Genomic DNA, 16064 nt, shown 5'->3' on the forward strand with positions numbered 1-16064 from the left:
ATTTAAAATAACACTGCAGTATTAACATCTAAAGACATCATCAAAAAGAAATATGAAAAAGCAAAAGGGAGTAAAATGAATACAAGAAACATTTGATATAAGGTCAAACTGAAAAGATGATAATGTTCAGAACATTAAACTAGCCAAGCTATACAATAAAAGATAAACTCACAAATACACCAAAACCAACTAAAGATTGAAGTATTTTTCTATTCAAACCAGGACACAATAAAACAGGTCGTAAAAAGGTAATAAACATAAAAATGATACATAAAATTATTATATTAAATATTTGACCAGAGCACTCTATAGTGCTGAAGAATCTTGTTCTCATCTTTAGCAATAACATTCATAAAAAGTACCACATACCATAAATACCTTCTGTGTCTGCCATATTAACACTAAGAGCCTTGGTGGCGCAGCAGACTAAAGCACTGTTAAGTAACACCAGCTGCCTGCAATTATTGCAAGTTCAAATCTCACCAGGGTCAAGGTTGACTCAGCCTTCCATCCTTTCAAGGTAGATAAAATGAGGACCCGGATTGTGGGGGCAATAAGCTGACTTTGTATAAATGTTCTGTCCCCGTACCACACACACCCCCCCACAGACGGCCCGGAGTTAATAAGCCACACGACAAAACTCTTTGAAGATAAAGCTGGCAGCAACCCAGTGGCTAGCTGCCAATTCAGACTTTACTCACACAAAACAAAGATTAGACTGCCAGCATTCCGATAAAACAGGCAGAGTGTCAACAATACAAGGATTCATCCAAATGCAGTTTGATAAAGCAGGCAAAGTCCAGTAACGCGAAGATCATGGAGTATTTCCAGTTTTTGCTCGTCACAAACTGAGCCGGCCACCACACCCACATTTATACCCTGTGGGGTGTGGTCCAGTGACTCAGCTAATCTCTGGCACGCCTTCCCCTCTGCTGTGCACGCTTCTCCCTGTGCCTCTGTCGAGGGTCCAGCCAGCACTTATCTTCCTCGTCGCTGTCCACCTGTGGCTGCGGGGACGTGCTTGGCTCTGAGCCTATCATTTGGCCTTCAGTGTCCTCCGGAGGCATTGCCAGAGAGGAGGGTCCTGGAGAGGGAGGCCTTGCCAACTCCTCTCCCTCACTCTCAGAGTCTGCATCTGTCGATAGCCCAGGCTCAGGCAACAAAAAAAGAACACCGCTTGGGGGGGCCCCGAAAGCCCTACTAAGCAGGTATATACAAAAGTATGAAGGCTACTGCTTAACGCATTGTAAGCCGCTCTGAGTCTCCCGAAAAGGGCAGCATATAAATCGAACCAATAAATAAATTTTATGTGTTAATTTTTCTGTAGATACTATATACCGTACTTGGTTTAACCATATGTCGGGTTATGGGATAGAATCAGTGGTGGGTTTCAAAAAATTTTACTGCCGGTTCTGTGGGTGTGGCTTGGTGGGCGTGGCAGGGGACGAATACTGCAAAATCCCCATTCCCTCCCCAATCCAGGGGAAGGATACTGCAAAATCCCCATTTCCTCCCGATCTGCTGGGACTTGGGAGGCAGAGAATAGATGGGGGCGGGGCCAGTCAGAATTTTTACTACCGGTTCTCTGAACTACTCAAAATTTCCGCTACCGGTTCTCCAGAACTGGTCAGAACCTGCTGAAACCCACCTCTGGATAGAATCTAATTTCCTCCAAAGAGTTACTACCAATCTATCTACTACCCGCAGAGCAATTAATATGTATTTTCATGTGGTTCTTTAACTGTGCCTCAAACAGATTGACAATAAAACACTTAAAGGACCCAAAATATATATATATATTCAAAATTGGAAAGGGGGATTTATATGCTTGCATATTTTATTCAAACATTTGAAGCCTGCTTTTTTTACCAATTAATCTCAGGTCTGAATTCAGTCAGCTAAAAATAAGGCCAGATAAAAACAGTAGTTTTTTTAAAAAAATATTATTGCATATTAAAGAATAGGCAATTAACACTGTTACTGCTATGTCAGCTCTTCAACTTCAGTTACTGAAAACTCTTTGCTGTTTCGTTTTTAGGTCCTGTGGAGAAGAAAATAACTGTACATCTTCAGAAACTTGATGTAGCTGAGGACGATCAAGGGAATTACGGCTTTTTCACCATAATTTACAACCAGGGCTTCGAGATTGTCTTGAATAGCTACAAGTGGTTTGCATTTTTTAAGGTAAATGAGGACTCCCTTTCCAGAAACTCGTATGCCATTTATCCCAGAATGTATTGGCATTAAAATGTAGCTCCAAAACTAAAATCTTGCTGAGCAGAGTCGGTAAAAATTCGTTTTATGTTTTTCCCCCTGGCTGTGTAACACAACTGATAGCTACACCTCTCCTTTGAAGAGCAAGCAAGGAGCAATCAGTACTTAACCCTTGTAAAATACAGAATTGTATAAATAATTGAGGAAAGCAATCAAGCGCGATGTGCAACAACTTGATGTTTAAGGTATTTCAGGACAAACTTCATTGGTCGGTAATGAGCATGACAAAGTACCGTATTTTTTGGAGTATGAGATGCTGCGGATTATAAGACGCACCTACCTTTTTTGGGGAGGAAAACAAGAAAAAAAAATCTGCCTTTGCCTCCCAGCATCCATCCGGTATTCATCTGGCCCATTTGTTGCCACCCATTTGCCACGGCCCATTCACCGCCGCTGCAGCCCGTTCAGCGCAGCCCATTTGCCCCCGTCCATTTGCCACGGTCTGTTCACCAACGCTACGGCCCATTCGGCATGGCCCATTCACCTCCGCCCGTTTACCGCGGCCTGTTCATCGCCGCCACGGCCCTTTCGGCACAGCCCATTCACCGCCGCCAATCTCCGCCACCTGGAACCGGCTAAAAACGGGGCATGCGGAGGCCGAAAATGTGACATGCGGAGGCCAAAAATGGCCGAAGGGTGGGGGCCGGCAGGTGGGCGAGGCTTCAGCAACATTCAGTGTGTAAGACGCACCACAATTTTCACCCACTTTTTTGCGGGGGGGGGGAATGTGTCTTATACTCTGAAAAGTACGGTACATGGGGTGAATTGCCTTCTATGCTGTAGGTCTAGAATGGAGATTTCTTTGCTTAAAATCCAAAACTGCTTTTTCTTGGGATTGGAGGGAACCTGAAGAAGTGAAGCATGTGTGTTAGCGTGTGGGTTGCAAGGCTTTGTGGTGGTGGTGGTGGGGGGACCTGATAGCTGTCTTCCAGTACTTGAAGGGCTGTCATAGAGAAGAGGGGATTGACTTATTCTCTGAAGCCCCAGAGGGCAGGGCAAGAAATAATGGGTGGAAGCGTGTTAAAGAGAGATCCAACCTAGAAGTAGGAAGTAAGTTTACGATAGTGAGAACAGTTGATCAGTGGAGTAGCTTGCTTCCTGGAGTTGTGGCTGCTGCATCACTGGAGGGTTTCAAAAACAGAATGGACAACCATTTGAGTGGGATGATGTTAGGCTCCTTTCTTGAGCAATGGGTTGGGCTATAAGAGGTCCTCTGAGGTCATTTTTTTTTTAAATTGACTTTATATACATACATAAAATATAGTAACATTTCTATTTAACATCGGATATGCAGCGTTTATATATGAATACATGATATGTACCTGGTGTCATTTATGCTGTTTATTGCTATTTAGTTACCACACCTTTTACTCCTTCTTTGATTTTATCATTTATCCATTCATACCACCTTCCCCACACAGTATAATAATCTGAGTTCTCATCATTATTTATTTCATGGGTTAATTTGCTCATCTCTGTGCACTCCAGTATTTTCCTAATTATAAGTTCTTCTGGTGGCAGGGCTTTCTCTTTCCAGTATTGTGCGTATGCCAGTCTGGCAGCTGTGGTTATATGTATTAATAGGTGAATCATTTTCTTTCCATACCCCTTCTTTACTATTCCCAGGAGAAATATTTCCGGTGTCAATTCAATATCTTCTCCAATTATTTCTTGTAACCATCTCCGAATTTTACTCCAATATCTTTTCGCTTCGGGGCATGTCCACCACATGTGAAAGAAGGTGCCCTGACCATGGCCACATTTCCAGCAGTTTGGGTGCATGTTGGGGAACATCTTTGCTAATCTGGCAGGTGCTAGGTACCACCTGTGGAGCATTTTGGAGTATTGGTTTTCCTTATACGTCGCAGCTCTGGTCAATTTGTGGTTTTTGTTCCATGCCTCTTCCCATTCATTAAAGTTTAAGCTATGTCCAATATTTCTCTCCCATACTCTCAGTTGGTTTTTAGCTATATCCTCAGTTCTGTCCTCATCTAGTAAGTAATTATATAATTTAGCCAAAAGTTTTTTTTTCCGTTCCCATCAGAATTTTATCTAGTCCGTTGTATCCTAGTTCTAGACCTCTGAGGTCATTTCTAGCCCTGTGAGTCTTATGTTCAACACCACAGTTTTCAAATCCATAGTTTTCAGCTTGTGTTAACAAGCGTTTGAATGCATTGTGTCAAAACAGGCTCAAGGATTCTGAAACTGGTTGCACCTTCATTATAAACATCCTTCTGGGGGGAGCTCTGTTCTGACCTAGGCTTCCCAAGAGCATGAAGCAAGACTCCTCGTCCCAATAAGACCTCTTTTATTTAGGTTAAAGGGAAATTCCTCTCCAGCAAAGTCCCGGCAAAACAGTCTTTCATGAGATTTCACAACTACAGACCTTTATCACAGTGGTGAAATCTAAAATTTGTTACTACTGGTTCTGTGGTCGTGGCTTGGTGGGGAGGGGGTAATGTGACTGGGTGGGCTTGGCCAATTTTTTTTTTAACTTTTAAAACCATTTTTTCTACAACTTCTTTGGCAAAGAGGTTGTAAAAAATGCTTTCAAAAGGCTCTGACAATCCAAGCTGAGTTGCCTGATCGGCAGAGGCTTTTTTTCTTCTAAATGCCTCTGACGATCCAAGCTGAGTTGCCTGATCGGCAGAGGCTTTTTTTCTTTTAAATGCCTCTGACGATCCAAGCTGAGTTGCCCGATCAGCAGAGGCTTTTTTCTTTTTAAATGCCTCTGACGATCCAAGCTGAGTTGCCTGATCAGCAGAGGCTTTTTTTCTTCTAAATGCCTCTGACGATCCAAGCTGAGTTGCCTGATCGGCAGAGGCTTTTTTTCTTCTAAATGCCTCTGACGATCCAAGCTGAGTTGCCCGATCGGCAGAGGCTTTTTTTCTTTTAAATGCCTCTGACGATCCAAGCTGAGTTGCCTGATCAGCAGAGGCTTTTTTTCTTCTAAATGCCTCTGACGATCCAAGCTGAGTTGCCTGATCGGCAGAGGCTTTTTTTCTTCTAAATGCCTCTGACGATCCAAGCTGAGTTGCCTGATCGGCAGAGGCTTTTTTTCTTTTAAATGCCTCTGACGATCCAAGCTGAGTTGCCCGATCAGCAGAGGCTTTTTTCTTTTTAAATGCCTCTGACGATCCAAGCTGAGTTGCCTGATCAGCAGAGGCTTTTTTTCTTCTAAATGCCTCTGATGATCCAAGCTGAGTTGTCTGATCGGCAGAGGCTTTTTAAAAAAGCTTCTGCCGATCAGGCAACTCAGCTTGGATCGTCAGAGGCATTTAAAAGAAAAAAAGCCTCTGCCGATCAGGCAACTCTGCTGGGATCATCAGAAGCTTTTAAAAGCATTTTTAAAAATGCTTTTAAAAGCCTTTGACGATCCCAGCTGAGCCGCGCGATCATCAGAGGCTTTTTTTTTTTTAAAGCATTTTTTCGGCCAAAGAGGTTGTAGAAAAAATGCTTTTAAAAGTAAAAAAAAAAGCCTCTGATGATTGTGCGGCTCAGCTGGGTGGGGGGCAGGGATTTTTGCTACCGGTTCTCCGAACCACCCGCCTCCATGGCTACCGGATCGAGTGAGCATTTCACCTCTGCTTTATCAGGCTTGGAGAGTTGACAGGCCGATATCTTCCAAACGCCACTCTGTAGCAGCAATTATTTGGCAAGAAGTCAGGAACAGATCTTCACCCTCATGAATTGAACTAATTGTCTCCTGCAAACTCCCCTCCCCTTTGCTCCTCTTTCTTCCCTATGGGAGGAGCCATTCACTGTCCACCTGTGCCTTTACTCCTGAGTCGGCCCTTGTTCCTTAGCTGTTCTCTTCTCCTGGCAGCTCTGCGAATGCACACATTGGGAACAGGCTCCAGCTGTTCTTCAGCCCCATTGATATCCGACTCCGAAGGCAGCTGACAGCTGTCAGATGGCCCTGGCCCCATCTCTGCCTTCAACACAGAGCACTCATCAGAGCCTTCCCCAGACTCCAGGACTGGCCCATGTTCCTCCCCAGCCTCCTCACTGTCTGAGTCTGCCACCAGCTCCGCTGGCCGATGGCGGGCCACAACAAGCTCAGAAAATAGATGTTCACTGCAGCCATTTTGCCATCTTCTGTCCACTGGTTTTCTTTTTCTAGACACTGTGGTTTCTAGAAACAGGAGCAAACAATTCTTGGAGTTGGCCTCGGTCTCCAATGCAGAGGTCTTGCTTCTTTGCTCCAGAAATATTTGGAGGGGTCAGGAGTGCGATTTTAATCAAGAGCACTAGACAGCTATTGCTGTCAAAATATTGTGGCAAAGTCAGACCCACTGAAAACACAGCCTCCCCTTGTCCAAAGGTTGTAATTGCTCTGTGATGATGCACTGCAATAAGCGGTGTCCCGATCAGATGTTTGTCTCCTGAGGTCTTGCAAGCTACACACTTTAGGCTTGACCTGGCTTCTGTTTTCACAGATGGTAGATGAAATCACGAGGGTTAAGGCACCAGACTAGAAAGCTGGAGATTGTGAGTTCTAGTCCTATTTTAGGCATGAAAGGCAGCTGGGTGACTTTGGGCGAGTCACTCTCTCTCGGCCCAACTCACCAAGGGGACTGGAGGCGAAAACATATGAAGAACGGTTGCAGGAACTGGTTATGTCTAGTTTAATGAAAAAAAGGACTGGGGGTGACATGATAGCAGTCTTCCGATATTTGAGAGGCTGCCACAAAGAAGAGGGAGTCAAGCTATTCTCCAAAGCACCTGAAGGTAGGATAAGAAGCAATGGGTGGAAACTAATCAAGGAGAGAAGCAACCTAGAACTAAGGAGAAATTTCCTGACTGTTAGAACAATTAATCAGTGGAACAACTTGCCTCCAGAAGTTGTGAATGCTCCAACACCAGAAGATTTTAAGAAGAAATTGGACAACCATTTGTCTGAAGTGGTGTATGGTTTTCTGCCTAGGTGGGGGTTGGACTAGAAGACCTCCAAGGTCCCTTCCAACTCTGTTATTCTATTCTATTCTATTCTATTCTATTCTATTCTATTCTATTCTATTCTATTCTATTCTATTCTATTCTATTCTAATTACCTGTCACAGTTGTTGTATGGGAAAATAGGAGGAAGAAGGTGGGTTGAATATGTCTCCGCCTTGGGTAATTTGTAAAAATAATAGGAAGGAAAGGAAAGGAAAAGAAAGGAGGAAGGAGGAAAGAGAAAGAAAGAAAGAAAGAAAGAAAGAAAATAGAGAGAGAGAAAGAAAGAAAGAAAAAAGAAAGAAAAGAAAGAAAATAGAGAGAGAAAAGGAAAATAAGGGAGAGAGAAAAAGAAAAAATAAGAGAAAGAAAAAGAAAGAAGAGAGAAAGAAAAGAGAGAAAGAAAGAGAAAGGAAAATAAAATAAAATAAAATAAAATAAAATAAAATAAAATAAAATAAAAATTTGGGCAGAGTTTTTCTTCTTGTCCCTTTTCTGAATACTTTTGATTAGCAGGGACATGCAACAGTTCCAAGTCTGCAGACCGGCTGCAAGTCACTTTTCTCAGTGTGATCATAACTTCAAGTGGTTGTTAAACGAATAACTGTAAGCCAAGGACTATCAGTACAGCAGATGGCAGGCACTTAGCCAAACCTGATGAACATCCGAAAGAAGCACAGCAGAGGTGGCCTCAGTATTACATGGAGAGGAGACTACAAGGAAATCCAAAGTCTGTAGTATATATTGGGAAATTGTGTATAGGCAAGAAATACAAGAAGTACAAGATTCCTTCTGAATCGCTGGCCAGAAAATAGCAGGATAATAGAAGCCACCAGAAATTGAGTATCATTCAGAGAAGAAGCCTGTAACTTTGGAACTGATCAAAGAACATGAAAGTCTATCAGGATGGAATTTCTCAGAATTTGGGGAAGCAGTAACAGAGTTGGAAGGGACTTTGGAGGTCATCTAGTCCAACCCCCTGCTCACGCAGGAGACATGTACTAGGGATTCGAACCACCAAACTGCCAATCTTTCTGATTGACAAGCTCGGTGTCTTAGCCACTGAGCCACCTAGCTCTCCTGTTCTTTGCCACATTCGTTCTAATTTTTCTCCATCCGCTTCCGATCAGAGGTGACATAGCACATCTGGGTGATTGTTTCAGGGAGAGCATATTTTCTAGGCCGTTTATTCTGGATTCATCTCAATATTGTCCTCAGTATTGTCAGGAATGCTACACATCCTCTCCATAAATCAGTTCTCTTTGTTACCTTCTGGGAGGAAGCTTCGTGGTATCCAAAGTGGAACAACTAGATTCTGTAATAGCTTTATACCATTTAGTATCAACCTTCTTAACTCTCAGGATTCCACTATGTATTCTAAAGGGTTTCTGCTCTGTGTGTGTGTATGTGTAAGCAACTAAGATGATTAAAGGCCTGCAGACTAAAACACACCAAGAGCCTTGGTGGCGCAGCAGACTAAAGCGCTGTTAAGTAATACCAGCTGCCTGCAATTATTGCAAGTTCAAATCTCACCAGGGTCAAGGTTGACTCAGCCTTCCATCCTTTCCAGGTAGGTAAAATGAGGACCCGGAATGTGGGGGCAATAAGCTGACTTTGTATAAAAAAAGAACACCGCTTAGGGGGGGGCCAAAAGCCCTACTAAGCAGGTATATACAAAAGTATGAAGGCTATTGCTTAACGCATTGTAAGCCGCCCTGGGTCTCCAGAGAAGGGCGGCATATAAATTGAACTAATAAATAAATAAATAAATATGAAGAACAGTTGCAGGATTTGGGTTTGGCTAGTCTAGAGAAGGGACGCGGTGGCTCAGTGGCTAAGACACCGAGCTTGTCAATCGAAGGTCGGCAGTTCAGCGGTTCGAATTCCTAGTGCCACGTAACGGGGTGAGCTCCCGTTACTTGTCCCAGCTTCTGCCAAGCTAGCAGCTCGAAAGCACGTAAAAAATGTAAGTAGAAAAAATAGGGACCACCTTTGGTGGGAAGGTCACAGCGTTCCGTGTGCCTTTGGCATTTAGTCATGCCGGCCACATGACCACGGAGACGTCTTCGGACAGCGCTGGCTTTTCGGCTTTGAAATGGAGATGAACATCGCCCCCTAGAGTCGGGAACGACTAGCACATATGTGCGAGGGGAACCTTTACCTTTACCTTTAGTCTAGAGAAAAGACGGACTGGGGGGGACATGATAGCAGGATTGCAGTATTTGAGGGGCAGCCACAAAGAAGAGGGGTCAAGCTATTTTCCAAAGCACCTGAGAGCCAGACAAGGAATAATAGATGGAAACTAATCAAGGAGAGAAGCAATTTAGAACTAAGTGAAACATCTTGCCTTCAGATGTTGTGGGTGCTTATCACTGGAGGATTTTAAAAAGAGACTGGATAGCCATTTGTCTGAAATGGTATAGGGCCATGATGGCAAACCTATGGCACGCGTGCCACAGGTGGCACACGTAACCATATCAGTGGGCACGTGAGCTCAGCTTCCGATGGGACTGGAAGTTGTCAAACGAGCCATTTTTGGCCTCCGGAGGGGTGGGGAAGGCTGTTTTCGCCCTCCCCAGATGCCTAGAGAGGTCCTGGAGCCAGGTGAGAAAGAAAAATGGGCCTTCCGGACCATTGTGTGCCAGGAGCGGGGTAAGTGGGGGGTGGGTGGGTCGCATAGAATTATGGGTATGGGCACGCAATGCGCGTGACCCCCCCCCCGCCCCCCCTTCCTGGCACACGGTGGCAAAAAGGTTAGCCATCACTGGTATAGGGTCTCTATCCTATGTATGTGTGTGTATGTGTATGGGTATGGGTGTAGGTGTAGGTGTGTTTGTTTGTGTATTCTTTTGAGAGTGGGCATCAGAATTTCATTTTTAATGTGTTGCCATTATGTACACAGAAAAAGTGACAATAAAGCTTATTTGGTGGTCTAAAAACTAGAGTTTATTATTTTAATTTAATATTCTTAATTTATTTTAAGAAACGGTAAAACCCAAGAGAAATTTTATTGTTCCGGTCAAAACAGTAGAACACGTAGATTACAGAGATTACACAGCTCAGTATAAAAAAATATCCTCCCATACCATCAAATTATCCATAATAAGCCAATTACAAGAATTGGAAAATCTCAAATGAACCATTGTATAGACAGGATTCCATGTCCTATTGCTACACTTGCCCAGTGGTGATTATATACTAATGCATTGTTGATATTAAGCATGCAAATTAAATTCTTAAATCAATGAAAGAGAGATATCCAGTGGCTTAACCAACTGTTAAGTTATGAAATTGGCACCCTCACAAAATTTAATCACTTTTACTAAATTTGTGAAACTAGTCTTTTTTTTTTTTTAATTTGATTTATATGCCGCCCTTCTCCGGAGACTCAGGGCGGCTTACAATGTGCTCAGCAATAGCCTTCATCCTTTTGTATATTTATACAAAGTCAGCTTATTGCCCCCACAAACTGAGTCCTCATTTAACCTACTTTAGAAAGGATGGAAGGCTGAGTCAATCTTGAGCCTTGGAGAGATTCGAATCTGCAGTAATTGCAGGCAGCTGGTCTTAATAACCAGCTTAATAACAGGGTGCCTTAGACCACTGTACTACCAAGGCTCTTCTCTTTGAGAAGGTACAGAATTATATAATAGCATAGCATAGCATAGCATAGCATAGCATAGCATAGCATAGCATAGCATAGCATAGCATAGCATAGCATAGCATAGCATAGCATAGCATAGCACAGCATAGCACAGCACAGGGGTGTCACTCAAGGCTGGTGGGCCAGATGCAGCCCACGGGGTCAGCCTGGAAATAGCAAAGGACCAGCCCGTGGTGCCTCTGCTAGTGAAAACGGGGCACAGGGGGGCTGTGGGTGCCACCCCCAAACACCCAATTTTGGGCAGCAGAGTGCTGCAAGAGGCCGTCCAGGCCAAAAATGGGGCACACGGGGGCTGTGGGCAGTTTCCCCCCCCCTGCGCCCCCTTTTGGCGGCAGGATATTGCAGGAGGCCATCCGTCCCGTCTCCTCCCCCCTCCCCCCAGCCGGCCCTCCAAGAAATCCAGTTTGACATCCCTGGCATAACACAACATAATATACTATAACAACGCAACATAACATAACAATAGTATTCTCACATTCACTCTTACATGCACACCTATTTGACATACTTTAAGAGCAGTGAAAATCATTTACTATTTTATATAGAGAACAATAAAGAAGGCCAGATTTAACTATCTTAACTTTCTACGAAGGCACAATCACTGCAATTACAGTTTGTTCATTCGCCTGCTTGGACCAAGTCCGAGGAATATAGACTAAGATTTGGATAGTCAAAAAAAAAAAAAAGAAGAAGAAGAAGAACCGCAAAGAAGGCAGTAGCAATGAATATCCCAATAAAATACAGAGCCTGGATAGCTCAACAGACAGAAGCACTGTAATTTAACACCAGCTGTCTGCAATTAAAGTCAGTTTGAATCTTGCCAGGCTCAAGGTTGACTCAGCCTTCCATCCTTTCTAAGGTAGGTGAAATGAGGACCCAGTTTGTGGGGGCAATAAGCTGACTTTGTATAAATATATAAAAGGATGAAGGCTATTGCTTAACGCACTGTAAGCCGCCCTGAGTCTCCGGAGAAGGGCGGGATATAAATCAAATTAAAAAAAAATAAAATCCCAAGAATCTAGCCCAAACTTTCCCTTTTAATGTCCTCAAAGGTGAATCACATAGTGGAGGCCCTCCCGAGCTCTGTTTTCACTGGCAGAGGGTTGCAGGAGGCCGTCCCAGCTGAAAACGGAGACTAGGAGACCGTTTTCGCTGGCAGAGGCACTGCGGGCTGGTCCTTCGTTGTTTCCAGGGTGGCTCCGCGGGCCAGATCTAAGCACCCCGCAGGTCAGATAGGCCGCCCACCCCGTAGGCCTTGAGTTTGACACCCCTGCTGTAGAAAGAGCCCAAAAAAGAACAACACAGATTATTAGGGGACTGGAGGCTAAAGCATATGATGAATGACTACCAGGAATTGGATATGCTTAGTGTAACAGAAGAGAAGGACCAGGGGTGACATGCTAGCAGTCTTTCAATATTTGAGGGATTGTCACAGAGGGGATCGACCCATTCTCCAAAGCACCTGAGGGCAGGACAAGAAGTAATGGATGGAAGATCATTAAAGAGAGATCTAACCTAGAACTGAGGAGAAATTTCCTGTCAGTGAGAACAATTAATCGGTGCAATGGCTTGTCTCTAGAAGTTATGGATGTTTCATCATTGGAAACTTTTTAGAAGAAGTTGAAAAGCTATTTCTTCCAGAATATGCTTGAACAAAGGGTTGGAATAAAAGACCTCTAAGGTCTCTTCCATTATTCTGTAACACGTGGCACAAAAGGTCCTACCAGATAGTGGCGTAGGAGGCTAATGCTTTCTACTAAGGCAGCATTTAACATCCAGCTGCCTGCAATTACTGCGAGTTCAATTCTCACCAGGCTCAAGGTCGACTTAGCCTTCCATTCTTCCGAGGTAGGTAAAATGAGGACCCGGTTTGTGGGGGCAATAAGATGTCTTTGTATAAAATATACAAAAGTATGAAGGCTATTGCTTAACGCATTGTAAGCCGCCCTGAGACTCCGGAGAAGGGCGGCATATAAAAATAAATAAAAATAATAATAATAATAAAAAAGATACCCACCATTCTTAGCTAACATAATACCATATGAAATATCTGCAGATGGCTTCAGTCTGCTTTTCACATCCATTAGCAGAGAAAGAGTTGGTATCGACACTTAGATTTTCCTGCAAATTAGAATCCCGGTAAATGCTGTTTAATCACTTTCCCCTTTCCTTCTTTCTTTGATCAAAGAAACTACATTTTCCTTAGAGACCCCGTCGAAGGGAAGCTTATCTGACAAAATTCTGCCCTCACCAGACTTGGAATTATCAGCTACAATTAACAGATTTAGACGGGTCTGGGGGGAAAAAATCAATTTGGACTAGAGATCAAACAGATTTAAAGCCTGACCTAAAGGCTTTTACTGAATCCAGTCTCGAAGTGGAAGAGAGCATTTGGGGCAAACCTAGGTAGACCTGAAATTGATGGAAGAAGTTTAGTCTGGACATCCTCGAATGGACCCCGTTATCTTTAGGCGTATAAATCTGAGCTCGGCATGAACTGAATTATTACCTCTCCTGCAAAAGCTCTGAGAGCTGCAGGGACTTAATAATCACCTTTCCAGCTTGAAATACCTGTGAACAGCAACAGCATTTTCTCAAGGCATTTTCAGTTCAATAATTGATGCCTATTCTTCATGCTGTTGAAGGTTGAATAATACCCCAGGTTATTTATAGAACCTCGCTTGTTCATTCTGATTATTATCCACTCTCCACCTCCAGAAGATGCTATATAGTTGTTGTGGCCCGCCAGCGGCCAGCGGAGCTGGTGGCAGACTCAGACAATGAGGAGATTGGGGAGGAACATGGGCCAGTCCTGGAGTCTGTGAAAGGCTCTGATGAGTGCTCTGCGTTGGAGGCAGAGAGGGGGCCAGGGCCGTCTGATAGTTGTCAGCTGCCTTCGGAGTCGGACATCAGTGGGACAGAAGAAACAGCTGAAGCCTGTTCCCAGTGTGCGCATGCGCAGAGCTTCCAGGAGAAGGGAACAACTAAGGAACAAGGGTCGACTCAGGAGTAAAGCCACAGGTGGTCGGTGAATGGCCCCTCCCATAGGAATAAAGAGGAGCGAAGGGGAGGGGAGTTTGCAGGAGACAATTAGTTCACTTAATTGGTTTGTGACTCTCAGAGACTTCTTGCCAAGTTTTGAAGATATCGGCCTGGCAGCTCTCCAAGCCAGATAAGGTCTGTGACTGTAAATTCTCCCTTGAAAGACTTTGCTGGATGTGGATGAGAGGAATTCACAGTAACTTAATAAAAAGGGTTTTTTTTGTCGGGACAAGGAGTCTGCTTCGTGCTCTTGGGAAGCCTAGGTCAGAACAATAGAAGATCTAAATGTTTGATTTAAAGGAGTGGCTTATGAGGCCCAAGTAACATGTGTGCCTAAACTAACTCCTTTTGGGTAAACCACAACAGCAGAAAATGAATGTCAGCAGATTTGGAGCCTAGCAATAGCAATAGCACTTAGATTTATATACCGCTTCACGGTGCTTTATAGCCCTCTCTAATGTAAAGAGGTTTCCATCCTCCCCCAACAATTTGGGTCCTCATTTTACAGACCTTGGAAGGATGGAAGGTTGAGTCAACCTTCAGCCTGGTGAGATTCAAACTGCCAAATTGCAGGCAGCCGGCAGACAGCAGAAGTATCCTGCAGTACTGCATTCTGACCACTGCACCACCGCAGCTCATGGCTTAACAGAGGTCTGTCTAAAAAATACATCTTCCTGGTTAGTTGAAGATTTAACTCTGATCGCATGATCCATGACCTTTCTACCCTTAGCTAAGCTGTTGTGGCTCCGTTGCCTGAGCCTGGGCTATCAACAGATGCAGACTCTGAGAGTGAGGGGAAGGAGTTGGCAAGGCCTCCCTCTCCAGGACCCTCCTCTCTGGCAATGCCTCCGGAGGACACCGAAGGCCAAACGATAGGCTCAGAGCCAAGCACGTCCCCGCAGCCACAGGTGGACAGCAATGAAGAAGATAAGTGCTGGCTGGACCCTCGACAGAGGCGCAGGGAGAAGCGTGCACAGCAGAGGGGAAGGCGTGACAGAGATTAGCTGAGTCACTGGACCACACCCCACAGGGTATAAATGTGGGTGTAGTGGCCGGTTCAGTTTGTGACGAGCAAAAACTGGAAATACTCCATGATCTCTGCTTTACTGGACTTTGCCTGCTTTATCGGACTGCATTTGGATTAATCCTTGTATTATTGACACTCTGCCTGTTTTATCGGAATGCTGGCAGTCTAATCTTTGTTTTGTGTGAGTAAAGTCTGAATTGGCAGCTAGCCACTGGGTTGCTGCCAGCTTTATCATCAAAGAGTTTTGTCGTGTTGCTTATTAACTCCGGGCCGTCTGTGGGTGGGTGTGCGTGGTACGGGGACAGAACATAACCAAAAGATTCTACAGGCAGTCCTCGGTTTACAACAGTTCATTTAGAGACCGTTCAAAGTTACGACGGCACTGAAAAAAAATGGCCTATGACCATTGTTCACACTTATGACCATCGTAGCATCCCCAAGGTTATGTGATTTACATTAGGATGCTTGACAACTGGTTCATATTTATGACGGTTGCAGAGTCCTGTGAGTCCCTTTTGCAACCTTCTGACAAGCAAAGGCAATGGGGCAGCCAGGTTCTTTAGTGACACGGTTGTTAAATGAATCTGGCTTCCCCATTGACTTTGCTTGTCAGAAGGTCGCAAAAATTGGTCACACGACCCTGGAACAATGCAGCCATCATAAGTATGAATCCGTTGCCAAGCATCTGAATTTTGATCACATGACCGTGGGAATGCCACAACGATTGTGTGAATGTTCTTCAGTGCCGTTGTAACCTTGGATGGTCACTAAATGAACTGTTGTAAGTGGAGGACTATCTGTACAGTTAATTCTGGATGGGTATGGACAGGGGGAATATCATGTACAGGTAGTCCTCGACTTACAACAGCTCATTTAGTGACTTTTCGAAGTTACAATGGCACTGAAAAAAGTGACATGAACATTTTTCACACTTACGACCACTGCAACATCCCCATGATCAGGTGATCAAAATTCAGATTTTTGGCAACTGACTTGTATTTATGACGGTTGCAGTGTCCTGGGGTCATGTGATCCCCTTTGGCAAACTTCTGACAAGCAAAGTCCATGGGGAAGCCAAATTCATTTAACAACCATGTTACGATTGCAGTGATTCATTTA

At 44.2% G+C, this 16064-nt stretch overlaps 1 protein-coding gene across 1 annotated transcript in view; it reads left to right on the forward strand.

The window, feature by feature from the left end:
• The window catches only part of CTSC (cathepsin C), a 51530-nt gene that overhangs the window by 13695 nt on the left and 21771 nt on the right, over positions 1 to 16064 (forward strand). The window contains exon 2 of the mRNA XM_070942923.1: positions 2039 to 2184. Coding sequence (XP_070799024.1) covers positions 2039 to 2184 — 146 coding nt within the window. The remainder of the gene's footprint in view (positions 1 to 2038; positions 2185 to 16064) is intronic.

The sequence above is a fragment of the Pituophis catenifer genome, unplaced genomic scaffold (assembly GCF_029215685.1).
Source record: "Pituophis catenifer annectens isolate HBS135680 unplaced genomic scaffold, rPitCat1.0.hap2 SCAF_4, whole genome shotgun sequence".
Taxonomy (NCBI): domain Eukaryota; kingdom Metazoa; phylum Chordata; class Lepidosauria; order Squamata; family Colubridae; genus Pituophis; species Pituophis catenifer.